The sequence below is a fragment of the Sphaerodactylus townsendi genome, linkage group LG01 (genome assembly GCF_021028975.2).
Source record: "Sphaerodactylus townsendi isolate TG3544 linkage group LG01, MPM_Stown_v2.3, whole genome shotgun sequence".
NCBI classification, from domain to species: domain Eukaryota; kingdom Metazoa; phylum Chordata; class Lepidosauria; order Squamata; family Sphaerodactylidae; genus Sphaerodactylus; species Sphaerodactylus townsendi.
In genome coordinates, this window is record NC_059425.1 from 188994935 (window position 1) to 189012286 (window position 17352).

Here is a 17352-nt window from a genome sequence, read left to right on the forward strand (position 1 = left end):
CCCTGTTTGCTATGGCTAACCATCTTGCAACGACTGAGGGGTGATGCAGAAGATCACAGGGTACAGCAGGATTAAACGGCAGCAGGCAGTCCTTGATATGTGGACTAGTAGCCAGTGCATACTTTTCTAGCAAGCAGACATTTTTGTTTTAGCGGAAAAGGCTACAAAATGAGGATGAAGCCTTTAAACTCAAGACCTAGGCCAGACACTCATATACTGCTAAAAAGTGTGTGTGTGTGTGTGTGTGTGTGTGTGTGTGTGTGTGTGTGTGTGTGTGTGTGTGTGTGTGTGTGTGTGGGGAGTAGACATGTTCTAACATTAACAAGCTGAAGCTTAATCCAGAACAAGACAGACATATTTTTAGTAGAAGCGTGACTAATCTGAAAGTACGAGTTATACTTTCATTGAAGTGGCTTTTCTCATGTTCATCCACCATGCTTTGGAGGCGGGTACACACAGAAATGGACCTGTGATGTGGACCTAAAAGTCCAGGCTGGTCCACATGGGGGGGGGGGGAACCCACAATTCTGTGGCCCTGGACTGTTTGGCATTTTAATGGTCTTAATCAGATTGCAATTGGATCTGGAAACTAAGGGGCAACCCACGTAAATGATACAAAATTGTAATAACATGGCGTCAGGGGCCTGTTCACCAACAGCCTGGATGCCACGTTGCGGCAAAGTTGCAGCTCCCAAGCATTCTTCATAGACAGATCTATGTAGGGTGTGTTCCAGATTTCAGCCTTGATGCCGCATCCCTCTTATTCCGGAAGGGGAGCAACTGGCAAATCAACCAGAGCTGCAACTGGCAAATCAACGGGAGCTGCTTAGATACCTTTCTATGGCCAATTACCACCAGAACTGAGGCACGCGATGGGACAGGAAGAGAACTGGGGCTAGAAATTTTGTCCCTAGCCTAGCCTAGCAAGCCTTTATTGGCATAGACAACGGTACAACAATAATAAAAACGGATTAAAAAGCATATACAATACAGGAAATAAATGTTAGGTCGAAGGAAATCTACTGGCATTTAGTAATTTCCAGGAGGAAGTCTGCCACTATCATACAGAGAGAAGGATCAGGATTGTCCAACAAGTAGTGTAATCTAATCAAATCGGGGAGATGGGGTAAATGTAAAGGAGTAAGATTCACATACTTGGATCTGATTTCCTTGAATCTGACACAGTGTAGTAATTGGTGGGCCAGAGATTCAACTGAGCCATCATTACATGGGCACAATCTTTTAGCCTTTTCTTGCTTATTAAATCTGCCATGTAACAAGGCAGAAGGCATAACATTAAGCCTGGCGAGCATCATGGCTCTCCTTTGAGCAGGGTTTATTAAGCAATACAGGTGGTGTGCCAAGTGGCCCCGTTCAAATTTTGTCACGACGCCTTCCTGTTTGTGGCGTGTCAAGAGAGGAGGCACATTGGGGCAAGATTTCTTGTCCCAACGCATTTCCTCTTGCCCTGTGCATGCTTCTCACTTTCCCTGGGGAAAGTGAGAGCACTTCTGGTGTCACTTTTCGCACCAGAACGGGGGCGAAACTGGGGAATGCCGGCAGTGGGTAACTGGCTTATATTATCAAAACCTTGATACCGTTGTGGTAAGGAGATGGAATTAGGAAGTCGTTTAAAATTTAGTAAGGAAAAGCTAGTGTTATAAAGGAAAGTCCATCTTCAATCAGGAATGAAAAAGAAAAATAGATGAGTAAACCAGAGTCATGAAAGACATTTAAGAGCAAACAAATGTATCTGTTCGATTCTGCACCACAGATTAAAAAGAAAACAAAATCCCCGCCGACTAAAATATATTTTAAATGATGAACAAACTACAACTTCAGTTGACTAATATACTATTGATGAAGATACAATTTCACCCCCAACTGAACTAAGATGAGATGTTCTTTCCTGGAGAAGAGGAATCTACGATATACAAAGATTCCCAGTCCTTGAAACATAAGCATGCCGAGTCAGTTGCTCCTCGTAAATGAAAATGATCAACACCACCAGCAAATCGGTCACCTGTAATTTTAATTACTGCCAATTTTAACACCGTTCAAAGAAGTGTTATTGCTTAACTCTTTCCTCTGATATTCAATTGAAACTAAATATGCATGGCTACTGCCCCCCCCCCCCTTTAGAAGTGGCAGCCGCCACCTCTCTGTTCACAAGAATTTGACAACAATGGAGATTTTCAGTCTTCAAATGAATGGAAAACTCTGCTTGGCTTATTGAAACAGTAGCTATACTGTAGTTTCAAAAAGTGTGCAGATACCATGTTCTTAGCAGATATGTGGGGGTCTTCCATTATGGAGGACTACCAGGTGTGGAACATGGTTATGCTGAGTAACTGGGACAACTCTAGCATATTCCTAACACCAATGGCAACATCTATAGCAGTACATATACAATTTTAATATTAGGCAGAAAATTAGATCTCTAGAGGCCAATCAAAAGCCTTGCTGGGCAATAACCCCCTGACCCTACAAACTTTCTAAAACGCTTGGCAAATACCAGGAAAGGTGTCAGCTGCCACCATGTCAGGAGCCCCTGGTTTAAGGATTTCAGAAGTATACCCTATGATACAAACCTCAGAATACGAACTGAAATCCACACAAGTCTCTTACTTGAGCCACCTCCAGGCTAGATTACTGTAACTTGCTCTATGTGGGCTTGCCTTTAGCCTTGATCCGGAAATTGAAACTCGTACAGAATGCAGCAGCCAGGCTTCTTACAGGAGCATCTAGCAGGGACCGGATTACTCCGGTCCTATACCATCTGCACTGGCTGATGATTGAGTTCCGGGTCATGTTTAAAGTGTTGGTCTTGACCTTCAAAGCCATTCATGGCCTTGAACCTGCATAGCTATGAGACCGCCTCTCCCCATATCGCCCCCTTAGGCCCCTCCGTTCATCAGAGGAGGACCTCCTGGTGATCCCTGGCTCTAAAGCTATCAGACTGGCCTCTACAAGGGCTAGGGCTTTTACAGCCCTGGCCCCTACCTGGTGGAAGAGGCTTCCAAGGGAGATCAGGGCCCTGCGGGACCTGCAGAGTTTCCGCAGGGCCTGTAAGACGGACCTGTTCCGCCAGGCATTTGGCCAGCCTGGTTAAAATACATTGCTACCATTTCATCTGGCCTCCCGTGGGCATAATGGTAGGGAGGGTGGAACGCCATCTGACGCTGTACTGTTCCGGGTTTTATTGCTGCTAATCAGTTTTGTGTTACGTTTTAAGCTGTTTTTATCATTGTTGTTCCCCGCCCTGGGCCCCTAGGGGGAGGGCGGTTTAGAAATAAAATAATAAATAAATAAATAAATAAATAAATAAATAAAAAGCAAGCTCCACTCTATTCAAGACAAGTGGATCCAATCCTATTAAAGCAACAGTCTTTCCACCTAGATCACTTCTGTCCTAGCTGGATTCAGCTTGTTCTGTTTTAGTAACCTGACCACGGCTGTAAAGAATCCATTCAGAGCCATGATCGATGCATCTGGATGCATGGATACTGAAATACAGAGCAGGGTATCGTCTGCATCCAATCTTGAAACTCTGGATGAACTCATGCAGCAGCTTTGTATGAATATTGAAAACAATGGATGAAAGAATGGAACCCCTTGGTATTCCACAGGAAAACTCTCCCAGTGGAAACTCATTGGCCATTTAGGCAGTTGTGGTCCACTTCACACTGAGCATACATTCCCTTCAGGTTGGATTCTCTGTAATGCATATGTTCCCCTCTCCAGAATTCACCCACGCCTCACATCAGAGAATCTCTGCGATTTCCCAAACTTTTCCTCTCAGTTCGCAGGGAACGTGAAAGGAGACACCATGAGTTTGGCTTGCATTGGGTTTTCTCGCTCTTCCCCACCTCCCCCACCACAGTTCCTCCCACTTTTGGGGGCAGCAATTCAGAGTGATCAGAAGAGCTTTCTTAAAACATTTTTTTAACACTGTCGATCTAGCGCTGGAGCAATAGGCTGGTGAACTCAACCTGAAATATACATGACTCTAGCTGGAACAATAGACCAGTGAGGTCTATGTGGTCTAGCAAAATAACGCTAGATTCAAGACGACACACACACAAAAGGCAATGGACAGCAACCTCCCCATCTGGAGGTTCCACAGAGAGAACGGTTGGGTAAAATGGTGGATTGGTTCAGATGAGAAAACTTCACAGCAAAAGAATTCGATTTAAACAAAAAGAAATGAGGGGAAAACCTACTGAGAAACTGATGGTTGCAGGGTAAGCACTGTATGCATAAAGGGGCTTTGTGTCTTATCAGACAAATCACCGAAGGGCTACGTCCTGAGCACCAACTCCATATTTCAACTGATGAATAAGAACGGAGTGGTCAACAGTGTCAAAGGCTGCTCACAGATTCAACAGTTTCAACAAGGAAGACTGTTCGCCGTTCAACTTTAAATGGAGATCATCCACCAGAGCAACTAAATTCAACTTGGTTCCAAACCCGGCCTTGAATCAGGATCGAAATGGGTCAAAGGCAGATGCCTCACCCAGGAACCCCTGGAGCTGCTTCACCATTATATGCTCTACCACCGTCCCCCAAAAAGCTACACTGGAGATAGTTCCATAACTAGCATCTCATCCTTAGCCAATGAAATAAAAGTTCTATTAACTGCTTCCTTCAAAGGTCTAGATTCTAGAGAGACTCTTTAGTTTGGAGAGGAAATGTCTGAGGGGGGGTAAGGCGGCCTATAAATCGAATAAATAAATAAATAAATCGAATAAATAAATAAATAAATAAGATTGAAGTTGACAGAGAGAAATTTTTCTCTCTTTCTCACAATACTAGAACCAGAGGGCATACATTAAAAATGCTGGGGGGAAGATTTAGGATTAATAAAAGGAAACACTTCTTCACGCAACGTGTGATTGGTGTTTGGAATATGCTGCCACAGGAGGTGGTGATAGCTACTAACCTGGATAGCTTTAAAAGGGGCTTGGGCAGATTTATGGCCAGCCGGGATAACATCTCACTTCTGTGGAAAAACTGGCCTCCTGTGGAGGGTAGGAATGGGGAAGGGGAAACAATTTTAATCGCCATCTCAACTTTGAATTTTATAATTTGTATATGGTTTTAACTGGGATTGGGGGTGAATTGGATTTTAATTGTTTATATGTATGATGGACACCGCCCTGAGCCCTTCGGGGAAGGGCGGTATAGAAATTTAATAAAATAAGTAAGTAAGTAAGTAAGTAAGTAAGTAAGTAAGTAAGTAAGTAAGTAAGTAAGTAAGTAAGTAAGTAAGTAAGTAAGTCGATCTCTGCTAACAAACTTGATCCTTCTTGATCTGAGACTGCAAATGCCTTAGCAGACCAGGTGCTCGGGAACAGCAGCTGCAGAAGGCCATTGCTTTCACCTCCTGCATGTGAGCTCCCAAAGGCACCTGGTGGGCCACTGTGAGTAGCAGAGTGCTGGACTAGATGGACTCTGGTCTGATCCAGCTGGCTTGTTCTTTTGAGAGCCCCCTGAGCAAGTGAGGCATTAACGATTTTAACTGATGAGTTTACTACTTTTACTTGACATGATTTTAGAAGCCTGGATGGACACATATCAAGAATGCCAGTGGCAGCTTTCACAGGACTAAGGACCCCGTCAGCATCCACTGGCAAGACTCTACTCATAACTACTCATAACTACGGACGAACAGGGGCTACAGAAACCTAAGATATTGGCTCTACTCTAAAACTGGCCTCCAAGTGGCAAAAGACGAGAGACGTTTGACCAGCAGAATCCCTCACAGAAACCTCACGGATGGGAATTGAATTAACATCACTGATAGGACCCGGCTTTGGTGGTATGGAGTCATTTTAAGCAACTGAGCTGGAAAAGATTGAGTTGACACAACGTTGGTGAAGAAAAAAGGCTTCGTTGCCAGGATCAGACCCAACGCACAGGCTTAAAGATCGTCTCCATGGCATGCTCTATCTGATTTATCCGAAGTCTTCATTCAATGTTGCTCTAGTCTAGTCCCCTTCCAATCTCCTTCATATTCTTCGGCTCCCAGGCAAACCATGGAGCTGATGGACTACCAGAGCATGGGACAGGATGCCAAGAAGTGACCCTCTTTCTGGCCCCAGCCAACCCCTCATTCCATAAAGCTACAAAGGGTTTCACAGACACAGGGGAGACGACCCTGAGCCACCTGGAAATCAATAGGGTCCATAAATCTCTGAGGAGGACCATTCAAATAAGTCCACTGCCCCTCTGAAGCAGTAGCTCAAGGATGGTTTGAGAAGCTGGAGTGTCATCACAAGAACAACAACAAGAAGAGTTTGGATTTATACCCCACCCTTCTCTCCAGTAAGGAGACTCAAGGTGGCTTACAAGCTCCTTTGCCTTCCTCTCCCCACAACAGACACCTTGTGAGGTAGGTGGGGCTGAGAGAGTTCCAAAGAACTGTGACTAGTCCAAGGTCACCCAGCAGGAATGTAGGGGTGCGGAAACACATCTGGTTCACCAGACAAGCCTCTGCTTATCTCCACCTCCTCCACCTCTGTTGGTGGAGGAGTGGCGAATAGAATCCACCTGCTCTTAACCACTACACCACGCTGGCTCTCCAAGAGACGAACCTCTGGCATCATAATCACATCATTGGCAAGTGACTCATTGCAGAAAATGTCCTTTCTTCCTTTTCTAGACCATCAATTCTAAATCTTTTTTTCACTCATGTACCCCTTGGCAACCGATTTCCCTAAAATTGTACCCCTATATTAGCAAACCCATTATGTAATTTTTTTCACATACCCCCAAACGCTCTGGTGTGTACCACTGAGGGTTGGTACACGTACCCCCGTTGGAAACCACGGTTCTAGATTGCTTTCTTCAACGGGTGTCCAGACATTCAACACACAGGAGCCAAGTGTCTCTAAGGCAAAGGTGAATTTCTGAACGTTAGACCCAACTGGTTGCTTCAGGCTAGAGTGACAGTTGTCATGTCAGACAAAGTTGCCATGTCAGACATCAGATAGTCGCTTAAGAGTCCAAGGTGATAAGGCAGGATAGAATTGGTTAAAATAAATAAATGTAAATAAACAGCACAAACAAGCATCTGTGTACTCGTCGCTCTATAACTTGGGCACGCGTCGGAGGTCTGGAAAGGAGGGTGAGGGGTTAGTTGGCCCAGCAATGTTTTGGCCACAGAGGATTCACCCACAATCACGAAGCCTGAGAGGCCTGGATCCCACTCATTCCAGCTCATTCTGGACTCCCCCAGCAAGTTGCTTGCTTAGCCCAGGTTGGTCTGAGCTTGTCAGGGCTCGGTAGTTAAGCAGGCTGGCCATGGTAGGTCATTGGATGAGAGACCACCAAGGAAGACTGTGGTTGCTATGTGGAGCAAGGCAACGGCCAGCCACCTCTGTTCATCTGTCCAGAATGCCCTGCCGGTGGGGGCGCCATGAATTGGCCTCTCCTGCATTCTGGCCAGTGCTCAGGGAACGGTCTGGCTCCAAGCGCATTCTCACCAACGTGACCGGCCAATGCAGACTCCACATGACATACCAAAGGGGTGAAATGCAAGCTGAGCCCCTTGCTTGACAGGATTCACACATTTAAGTCCAAGTTTTAAAAAGTACTTCCTGATTTTTCACCCAGTTGTGTGGTGTGTCCCGTCTTCGACCTTCTGGAGTTCGTGCTAACAGTGTGGAAGCTTCTGTGTAGATACATGCTAAAAAATCTTGTATTACTCATGTGTTATGTTAACTAGCAGTTAACTGCAATGTCTTTGGCCCCTTCTGCACGTGTAGAATAATGCACGTTCAATCCACTTTGCAAAATAGCAAAATCCACTTGCAAACAATTGTGAAAGTGGATTGAAAGTGCAATATTCTGCATGTGCGGAAGGGGCCCTTGTCTTCCTTTTGATATCCTGTTACAAGCTTCTGAATGAAGGTCCATGCCATAAATATATAAGGTGCAGACAAAACTGAGGTCACCTCTGCGTAAAGAGGTGTCATAAGGTTTGAAGATTCCAGTTTAGATTCTAAGAGGAACAGGAAGATGCAATAAATTCCACAAATCTGGCAGCTGGAAATCATTTGCAGGAAAGGATGACCGGGTTTGATCAGATGGCAACTAATCATGTTTGGGTGATAGGGCATCTGTTGGCTGCCTGCATCTTGGTCTACCGGAATAGACTGGACAACAATTTTAACAGACCCATAGAAGTGAAATTGGTCTGCCCCTCCCTCCCTCCCTCCCTCCAAAGGCGGCCCCATCCTATCAAAGAGTTACCCACACATCAGCTGTTTTTCTAGTGCTACTTTCTATATAAGTGATGGTGGGTATTACCAGCGAGATCCCAATATGAAGACAAATAGGATATTGACCGAAAAATGGATACAGTACATGAAATCCTCTGCTTTATGACATCTGGAGAGATCACATTCTTCAAAAAGAGAACACCGACCTCAAATGTGGTTTGCTGCCGGCATAATGTTGCAGAAGGACTTTTAATAGAGCTAAGAGATGTCCCCCTTGTGCTCTTATGAAAAGTTGACAACGGCCTTATTGGCTGCTGAATTTCAGAATGTTCAAAGACCATTAAATCAAGCCTCCCTTCTCAGACAGGATATCAACCAATTCTACCACATAACAGTCTGTGTATGACATTAGCCTCTGACAACCATCTTATGTATCTACCTATTGCAAAAAAAAATCACTCTTTTAATTCTGCTATTTAACAGTAGTAGGCAAAGCAAGGAAAAAGTCAGGAAACACACACACTCAAACACACACATGTGGCTACATCTACGCTTAGAAAAGAATCGATAAGAGCTGACATTTCAGACTTGCGTGAATTGAAACAGAGCCCATACAGTTTCCTCGAAATCTATTTCACATCCATGTCATATATGGCTTTTTTGTCCCATATCTCAGGAAAAAAGACAAACAGGAGTTGGCTAGGGTAATTTACTAGAAAACAAAACACATACACCCTCCACACACATACGGCATGAGCATATGCTGCCTTCCCTCTCATCATTCTACGTGATTTAATGTACTTGACATAATACCTTGAACCTCTACACGGTGTAAATTAATAACAGCATCTGCTGAGATTTTTAGTTAACATTAGTAATTTATGGCTTTCCAGTGTAAAGTCAGTCTTTTAAGGCTGCGGTGATATTAGCCTGGGGTGACATTCGCTTCGCAGAGATGTATAGCACGAGACAAACACATTTGTTTCCACTGAACACTGTTTAATTTTTGCTTGATCAGAGCGCCGTTTCGGAGCACGAGATAATGTTGGTGAATCGCAGCCCGGTATTTTTCGGCGACGGAAATTATTAAAAACAAAACCAGTCTGAGATTGACCGTGGGTTTGGATCTCACCGCAACAGCGCAGCCTGCACAATCCAGCTCTATGCTTTAATCCTTTTTGACAGGACCAGAAGCACAAAGTATTACACACTGTAAAAAAAAAAAACAACTCCCTACCAACCTGCCCTCTTGAAAAAAAAAATAATTGTGGAGCATCAGTAACCAGACAGTATTCTAAAATTTCAGTGATCTAGTCAGCGGAGCCTTCCGCATGTACCGTGCTCTGTTTCATGTGGTACATGGCTTTAGCTGGCCAAATCTTTTTCCCCCCCACTGAATCGGTAGAACAGTAGAGATCTTACTCTCTCTCTTCTCTCTCTCTCTCTCTCTCTTTTTTTTAGCAGTGGCATATCAATGAAGCACAGATGTGTATTCCAACTCTGCATGGATGAGCACACTGTTCAATAGTGCTGGCTCACACGGTATCAGGGCGAGTTATCACTTCCCATGAAGGCACTCTTATCGCCGGGGCCCAGAGAGGTGGCTGCAAATCGCAGCCTTTTTATTTCCAAGGCAGTTTTGCTGAACATTCAAGCTTCAAAGATTCACACTTCCAAAACTCTATAAGAGTTTGTGAACGCTCAATTTGCCAAAACTGTTTACAGTGTAATTGGGCACCGTACCTGTGTCCATGAGATAGCGAAGGCGCTTCTCCACCAGCGCGGCACGGGTGTCAATTTGCTTCTGCTCATTCTCTAGTGCTGCCAATTCTCCCACAACATACTGACTGGTGTCTTTGAACCCTTTCTGTTAAAAGAGAACAAACAAGGAAGAAAATACATCACCTTGTTAAGTTGCATTTTTTTCCTCGCCGGAAACACTTAGGAGGGCACTTACCTAAATATCACGCTCACTACCAAAAGAGGGAAACACTCACAATTCATAAATCCCCCCCCCCCCCCCGCTTTGCCAGATTTCATTGAGAGGTATATGCTAAAATATTGCTCCTTGTAGGCTGGCTCTATGGGTTGGAGCTGCTTTTCTGACTTTGTAAAAAGCCTGCAGAATTTCCCTGTGTATTCTGCTGCAGGCTCAGGGAGGAGTCCAAATATAGTGCATTCAGAGCTTAGTTCACTAACTTAACGGAGCCGCTTTTCCCACTACAAAGGAGAAGACCCCACACGCGTTATTCATTTCTACACCTCCAGCTTTAAGACACTGTGTTTTGATAAAGATAGGAAACAGGAATCTACTGAGAATGGGTAAAAATGAAGATGTCCAGGATCTAACAGCCCCAGGTTCCCTGAATAGCCCTCTTATTTTTTGGGGGGAGGGGGATTTACTATTTCTGTAATTTCAAATGTTGACACTCTGCAATGGCAACGACAAAAATAACTCCTTCAGGTTCTCCCTACGGCAATTTCCCTCCAGTTTGGCCTCAGCGTTGCTAATTACTGTTGTTTAAAATTCTTATCCTGACAAGTGATGACAAATTTACACAGATTCTCAGGTGCGCCCCTCCCCTCCCCCCCAATAAATGTCTGCAAGCTGGATGCTCTGGTTTTGGTTCATCCCACATATACAACGTTTAAGTTTTCTTTCCAACTCTACGATAAGTTACCTAAACCTTGAATGAAAAATTGAGGGAAAGGCAACTGAAGTGTTACAGAATATTCATGTTATCCTGAAGGCCAGGCAGGTACACAGTCCACCTTCCAAATCCTCCTCCTGTGCATTTACATTAGGGCAAACACACTGATTCAAGCTACCCAAACCCTGTTTCCCACTCTAGATTACCGCCAGATTTCTTTCAGCTTCGCAAGGAGAGAACAATTTGCTTTAATTTGTCTTAGGAAAACAATTTGTCTTAGATAAACAATTTGTCTTAGGAAAACACTGGACTTCAGAATGCACTGAACTCCTGTGTGTTGGGAACAGAAGCTCCGCTCTAGTTCAGAATGGGAACTGGAGGCAAAGCAGAGGTGGGATCCAGCAGGTTCTCACAGGTTCCCAAGAGTAGGTTATTAATGATTTGTGTGTGCCGAGAGGGGGTTACGAATTGGTGATTTTGCCACGTGCTTTTTGCCTTAGTTACGCCCCTCCTCTCAGCAGTAGCGCGCAGAACTTGAAGCAGTCTAGCGGGAGGTGCACCGGCGTGCGTGGCAGCCTGCGCCTGCGTGCATTCGTTTCCCGCCCAAGGACCGGCGCAGCGGCTGCATCCTGGCCACAGCCCCCCAGGAATGCCCCGCCCCCAGAATGCCCGGCCATGCCCCAGTCCAGCCCCATTGGCGCTACGCCACAGTTTGAATCCCACCACCATGGGAACCTGTTACTAAAATTTTTGGATCCCACCACTGACGCAAAGTGTCACAAAAATGTCCGCCTGGCATTCCTCCGAAGTCAGCAATAGACCTCTTCAGAACCTTCATCAAGACTACTCAACAGAAGGTTAAGACTGAGATGCCTGTTTGGGGAACTCCGCCGTCTATCGCAAAGGGGTATATTCAGGGCTTTTTGCGATGGTGCCTGTGGTACAGAGCACTGGCTACCTTTTTTCTAAGCCACAGATGTCAAACTTGCGGCCCTCCAGATGTTATGGACTACAGTCCCCCTCATCCCCTGCCAGCTGGCAGGGGATGAGGGGGACTGTAGTCCATAACATCTGGAGGGCTGCGAGTTTGACACCTATGTTCTAAGAACTCCAAAGTCGTGAGGTGAGTACTGGTAGAAATGTGCACAACCTTATATATGAGTATTGGCACTTTTAAAAACAACAACCACCAGCATCTCTGGATGTATGTACAGAAATTATCTTTTGGGAAAAAGGATGAATGTTATGATATCACTGATCCATGCTTGTTGCCGGACAAGACAGTCACCCACAGATAGCAACACAGAGTGATTTCTCCCTTTGAATAGTGGCTGAGTGCATCAACGGCATGGATTTATTACTGAAAATGGAGATTAAGTAAAAGCTGATAGGGCAGTCCCTGCTTCTCGCACAACCAATGACGGATGGGCATGGAAATTTGTGGAGGCGCGCCCCTCCTCCAAGGAACATGCAGAAAACTAGCTCTAAAGGGGAGCTTATTTTACTTGCTTGGTCCTTACATGCGTACAAAAACCAAGAATAAATAGATCTTGCAGCATCTGAAGGGCATGAGGGAAACACCAAAGGGGTAGGGGTAAACACTGACAGTAGTAATGAAAAGAATAATCAGAGAAAGGCAACTATAATTCTTTGCTGTTCACAGGATACTTTGCCTGCGCCAGCTCTCGGGCCCGCACAAAATCCTATTGGATTAAAAGAAATGCTGCGTCAGGATGAAACTTCCCTGGAGTTCACGGATACGATTTGCATAAATATTGTGAACTTGCCGAGGGAGGCCTCTTCGGCTCTATTAAAGCACAACTGTTCTTAAATAATGCAAAAAAGAAGAAGTTATCACTGGTTAAAAACATGTAGCAGCTACCGTGTTTCCCCGAATATAAGACAGTGTCTTATATTAATTTTTGCTCCCAAAGATGCGCTATGTCTTATTTTCAGGGGATGTCTTATATTTCTGTATTTCTCCTGTTCGTCAGGCATGCTTCCCAAACAAAATTGCCGCCTTACTTTTGGGGGATGCCTTATATTTCGCACTTCAGCAAGACCTCTACTACGTCTTATTTTCCGGGGATGTCTTATATTCGGGAAAACAGGGTATATAGTCTAGAGCCGTGGTGGCGAACCTTTGGCACTCCAGATGTTATGGACTACAATTCCCATCAGCCCCTGCCAGCATGGCCAATTGACCATAACATCTGGAGTGCCAAAGGTTTGCCACCACGGATCTAGAGATAGTGCATTACCATTCTCTAGATGGCGTGGAGTTGCCTCAGCAAAAACAACAACCAGTGTTTAGAAAAATAGTGAACAACAACAAATATCCATTCTGAAGGAAACACACACACACACACACACACACACCTTTGTTGTGCCCCCAGACAAAATAAAAAAAAGGGGGAGAACGCATCCACAATCAGGTTAAAACTTGTTCTTTCTGCTTCTGTCCTGCAGCTGTCCATCAAAAACAGCTTTCCCCCTGCGGTCTATCAAATATTTCCCTCACAAATCAATTTTACACATGATCAGCCCATACCCCTACTGAGCTGAACCTCCCCGTTAATTAAGTGAAGAAATTACCATATATATTATATTAATGCAAACATCATTCAGCTAGTAATTCACGGCTGATCTGGATAATGGAAAGGTTGAACACCCATTAACCCAAGCCAACAAAATGGGTTGGCTGAGAAATTCTAGCAGGTCTCATGTGACTCTTCCCTCTAACTGCAACTCTGCGGTATCTGCTATTGTAATAATTAAAATCCTCCCGGTAGATCAATACTGGAATCTCTTTATGGGAAGGGCCCTGATGGAAATGTCTCAAGGAAGCTGGGAGCTGTGGAACTCTGAAAAATTCATTTTTTTTTATCTGACAATTATCACTACGCCGCAGACTAATTCAACAGCGCGGCCCTCTCACTCCGCTTTGAATGCGCTGGAGATTGACATCTAAGGGAAGCTAACATCTCATTTTAACAAATAAAAGGCACTATTTCCACATACAGTTGAGAATTATCAGCAATCATGAAACCAGACAAAAAATTAATATACATTAAGCACTTCATCTTCTGATGGCTTCCTCTGAGTTTCAGTTATCGCTGCCTTCTCCTCATTTGCTCTCTTTGTATCTTCCTGTATTGATCTCTGCCTTTTCATCTCTGGAAAAAAAGGAAGGAAAGACATGTAAAATTATTATAATACTTGATATTTGTGTATTGAAACGTGGACTCAGATTATCCGGTTTTAATATATTTATTGTTAAATGTTATTAAATCATAAGATGGTGGCGGTGGTGGTGGTGAATTTGCTTTTTACAACATTTTTCACCCACCTGGTCTGTTTTCAACAAACTGGCTGAATGACTGGAGCTGAGTTTTTCTGACCGTGGAGTCCTTGCTGAACATAACAGGATTTCTAAAACGTTCTGTTGCTTTTTGTAGTCGCTCGGCACGATGGTCTTCCGTCTCGTTCTGCCGGGGGGAAAAAATAATAAAAAACCTCACATAAACTTCTTTTGTGTATAAATGTGAAGTTGGAAAGATATAGTTCAGTAGGAGAGTTTTTATGCGGAGAAAGACTCCGATTACTCGTTTTGTCAAATTAAAAAAAAAAGATAATCAGGACCCAGAAAAGAACTTTTGGGCCACCAAATGTGGTACGCAGCTGTGTATATACCCAGGATCACGATTTATCAGTTGCAAAAGTACTGTGGCTTTTCCTCTGTTCCACACACTGGCTGTCCTTCTGAATGGGCCCACAGGCTTGGATGACAAGAATAACTCATTTCTGATTTTATGCCCATTGAGATAAACCACTAATGCTGGATGAAGGATAAAAGGCGGGATTATAATACTACCTCAATGAACTACGTTTCATCAGCTATAACTTTCCGAATCCAGATTTGTAAGTAAGCCCTTTACGGCCAAGGAAACGACAATTGCCCGTCTTCCAGAGCGTCTTCCTATGTTAATACTGGTAACAAAATTCAAATGGGTCTATCAACATGAAATATCCCAGAAGACTGAACCACCACAGTGTGTGGAAATTGCAGATACCGAGGTGCTGTGTACCAAACAAATATTTCATTTTATACCTAATCTATTATTATTTTTATTAAGTGTTTTGAAAGTAAATAGGGAAAGGCTAAGATGCATGACTAATAGCTAAGCCCGCTGAATGCTCAAACTGGTTATCAAAAGCTACCAAGACTTTGCCCTTCCCCTGAATCGAGACAATTGGTAATGAGGGTGTTCTCCGATGGCCTATTCTCTAGCCCCAAGGAGGCCTGGGATGCAGAATCCTCCAGGGAGGTAACAGTTTATCCTTTTTCCACAAACACAGAATGCCTCATTTATAAACGTGTAAACTGTATTTTATTAAAAAAACACAAATCCAACTCGAGGCTCAAAGCTCTAAGAGAACAGATGGACCCCCACATATTATTTATTACTCCACTCACAAAATAACCGGTTGGGTCTACTGGCTCCTCTTTGTTGAAGTGTTAAAAAAAAAAGAAACTCCCCATTAATTAAAAAAAAGAGTATATTTTAAAAAGAGAAGTGCCACTTTTTGTTGTCACATCGACTGGCATCAAATTGACCTAACGGCGTGCCGTTTATGAACTTTTTATTTCTTTTAACACATCATTCGCTCTGGAACTGCCAGCGAATAAGCTGCTATGATTCTGGCTTTTGTGAGGAAGGAGAGCTGCTCGCTGTTCATACAGCAGCCGTCTGACAGTCGAAAGGGAGGTCTTTACCAAAATAAACAAACACGGCTAATTTTTTAGGCCTGGCATCATGCTAAAATATCAGTGCGATTAGCCAGCAAATCCCATTTTAAGAAGCCTTTTTAAGACTAGGGACTTCTGCCACTTTACAAATGTATTCCTCTAAGCCCACTAATTCAGTTAGCCTTTTCAATCCATTGTATTATTTCGGGCTGGCTTCATTTTGCATTAAATCCACTGCAGCTAAATTGAACGCAAAAAAAAAAAAAATCAGTCTCGATCCAGGCTTTTCTTTGTTCAAAGATAGAGACTGAAAGTCCCACACTGCTGCCACACACTTTCATCACCAATTTATCGGAACCGACAGTGTAATGGGGGGGGGGGGAGGGGGGGAAGCAATGAAAGACATTGTTTTGGGAACTTCAAAGCATCCCCGTATCTGGGGGAAGGAAATCCTTTCAGTCAGCAAGTGCGCACACCCCCGGTCTGCAGGTGGGTGAAAAGTTATACACCAAGTCGAACTGCCCTTAAGTCACTGAAAACCTTTTTCACTTAGGAGTAAAGGGTATGGGATCATGCGGGCAATAATCGGATAAGACGCATAAACTGATAAGAGGCACTAATATGTATAAGGGGAATCGATGTGTACGTTGTCTGAGAAAGCAACAGAACAAAACGCCCAACTCTAGTATGCATTACACAATTGTGCAGGCACATAACAGGGCCTCCCCCACTTACCATCGAATCGCCTCTTTGCTGCGCTTACTCTCAGCGCTGCCATTTCAACTCGGCTTCCCCTTACCCACTTCGCGAATAAAAGGCTGTTTGAGGAGCCAGGAATGACACGTGCTGAGGGGGCTAAGAGTGGTAGCGCTGCCACGCTGCTTTGTCACCGCCCCTGTAGTGGGGAGTGCCGCGGGACCCCGCGCTACTTGGCGAGAGTAGCGAGCAGCAGATGGTAAGTGGGGAAACGACCAGAATGTACATAGGAAATATGAAGCACAAATAGCTAGAATTGAGTCCAGCGGCATTTCAGAGACTTCTGAATGTCAAAACTACCTTCATCATGAAGGCAGCTTTGAGTCCTGGATGCTCGTACCTTAAAAATCACATAGGTCTCTGCTACTGGACTCAAACCAAGCTGTACTACTACAGGCAAAGATGGCTACCCTCTGAAACAATATGCAAACGTATCGCCTATACAGTGATGGCGAACCTTTGGCACTCCAGATGTTATGGACTACAATTCCCATCAGCCCCTTCCAGCATGGCCAATTGGCCATGCTGGAAGGGGCTGATGGGAATTGTAGTCCATAACATCTGGAGTGCCAAAGGTTCGCCACCATGGACCTATCATTTCTTTCCATCAAAATCAGATACACCCACATGTGGGTTTATGAAGTACTTTGGTTCCAGTGGAGGAAAGCCAGAGAGATAGCTGGAAAGAAGGCCCAGTCCGCTCTTAACGTAGATGCATGATTTACTGTTCTTTTCCCTGGGAGCTGGATAGCTATTTTGACTCCCTATTCCTCCATAAATTCTGAGGTTCAGGAAAAAGCAAGGGTCTTGATGGAATTCTTAACACAGTGTTCAATGGGAGCAGTTACTTGCTGAACCATGAAAGACCCACCCTAAAAGAAATGACATTCATCAGAACGCTGACAAATCTTAGGATTGTGTATATCTGATACTGCGCAGCCACCGATAATCACAGGGATTTTGACATGGA

General features: G+C 44.2%; 1 protein-coding gene across 6 annotated transcripts in view; it reads right to left on the reverse strand.

The window, feature by feature from the left end:
• Positions 1-17352, reverse strand: part of EHBP1 (EH domain binding protein 1) — a 453701-nt gene that overhangs the window by 49829 nt on the left and 386520 nt on the right. For all 6 annotated transcript variants that reach the window (XM_048501846.1, XM_048501837.1, XM_048501820.1 and 3 more), the window contains 3 exons: positions 14226-14364; positions 13946-14052; positions 9969-10092 (listed from right to left, as the gene is read on the reverse strand). In XM_048501846.1, coding sequence (XP_048357803.1) covers positions 9969-10092; positions 13946-14052; positions 14226-14364 — 370 coding nt within the window. The remainder of the gene's footprint in view (positions 1-9968; positions 10093-13945; positions 14053-14225; positions 14365-17352) is intronic.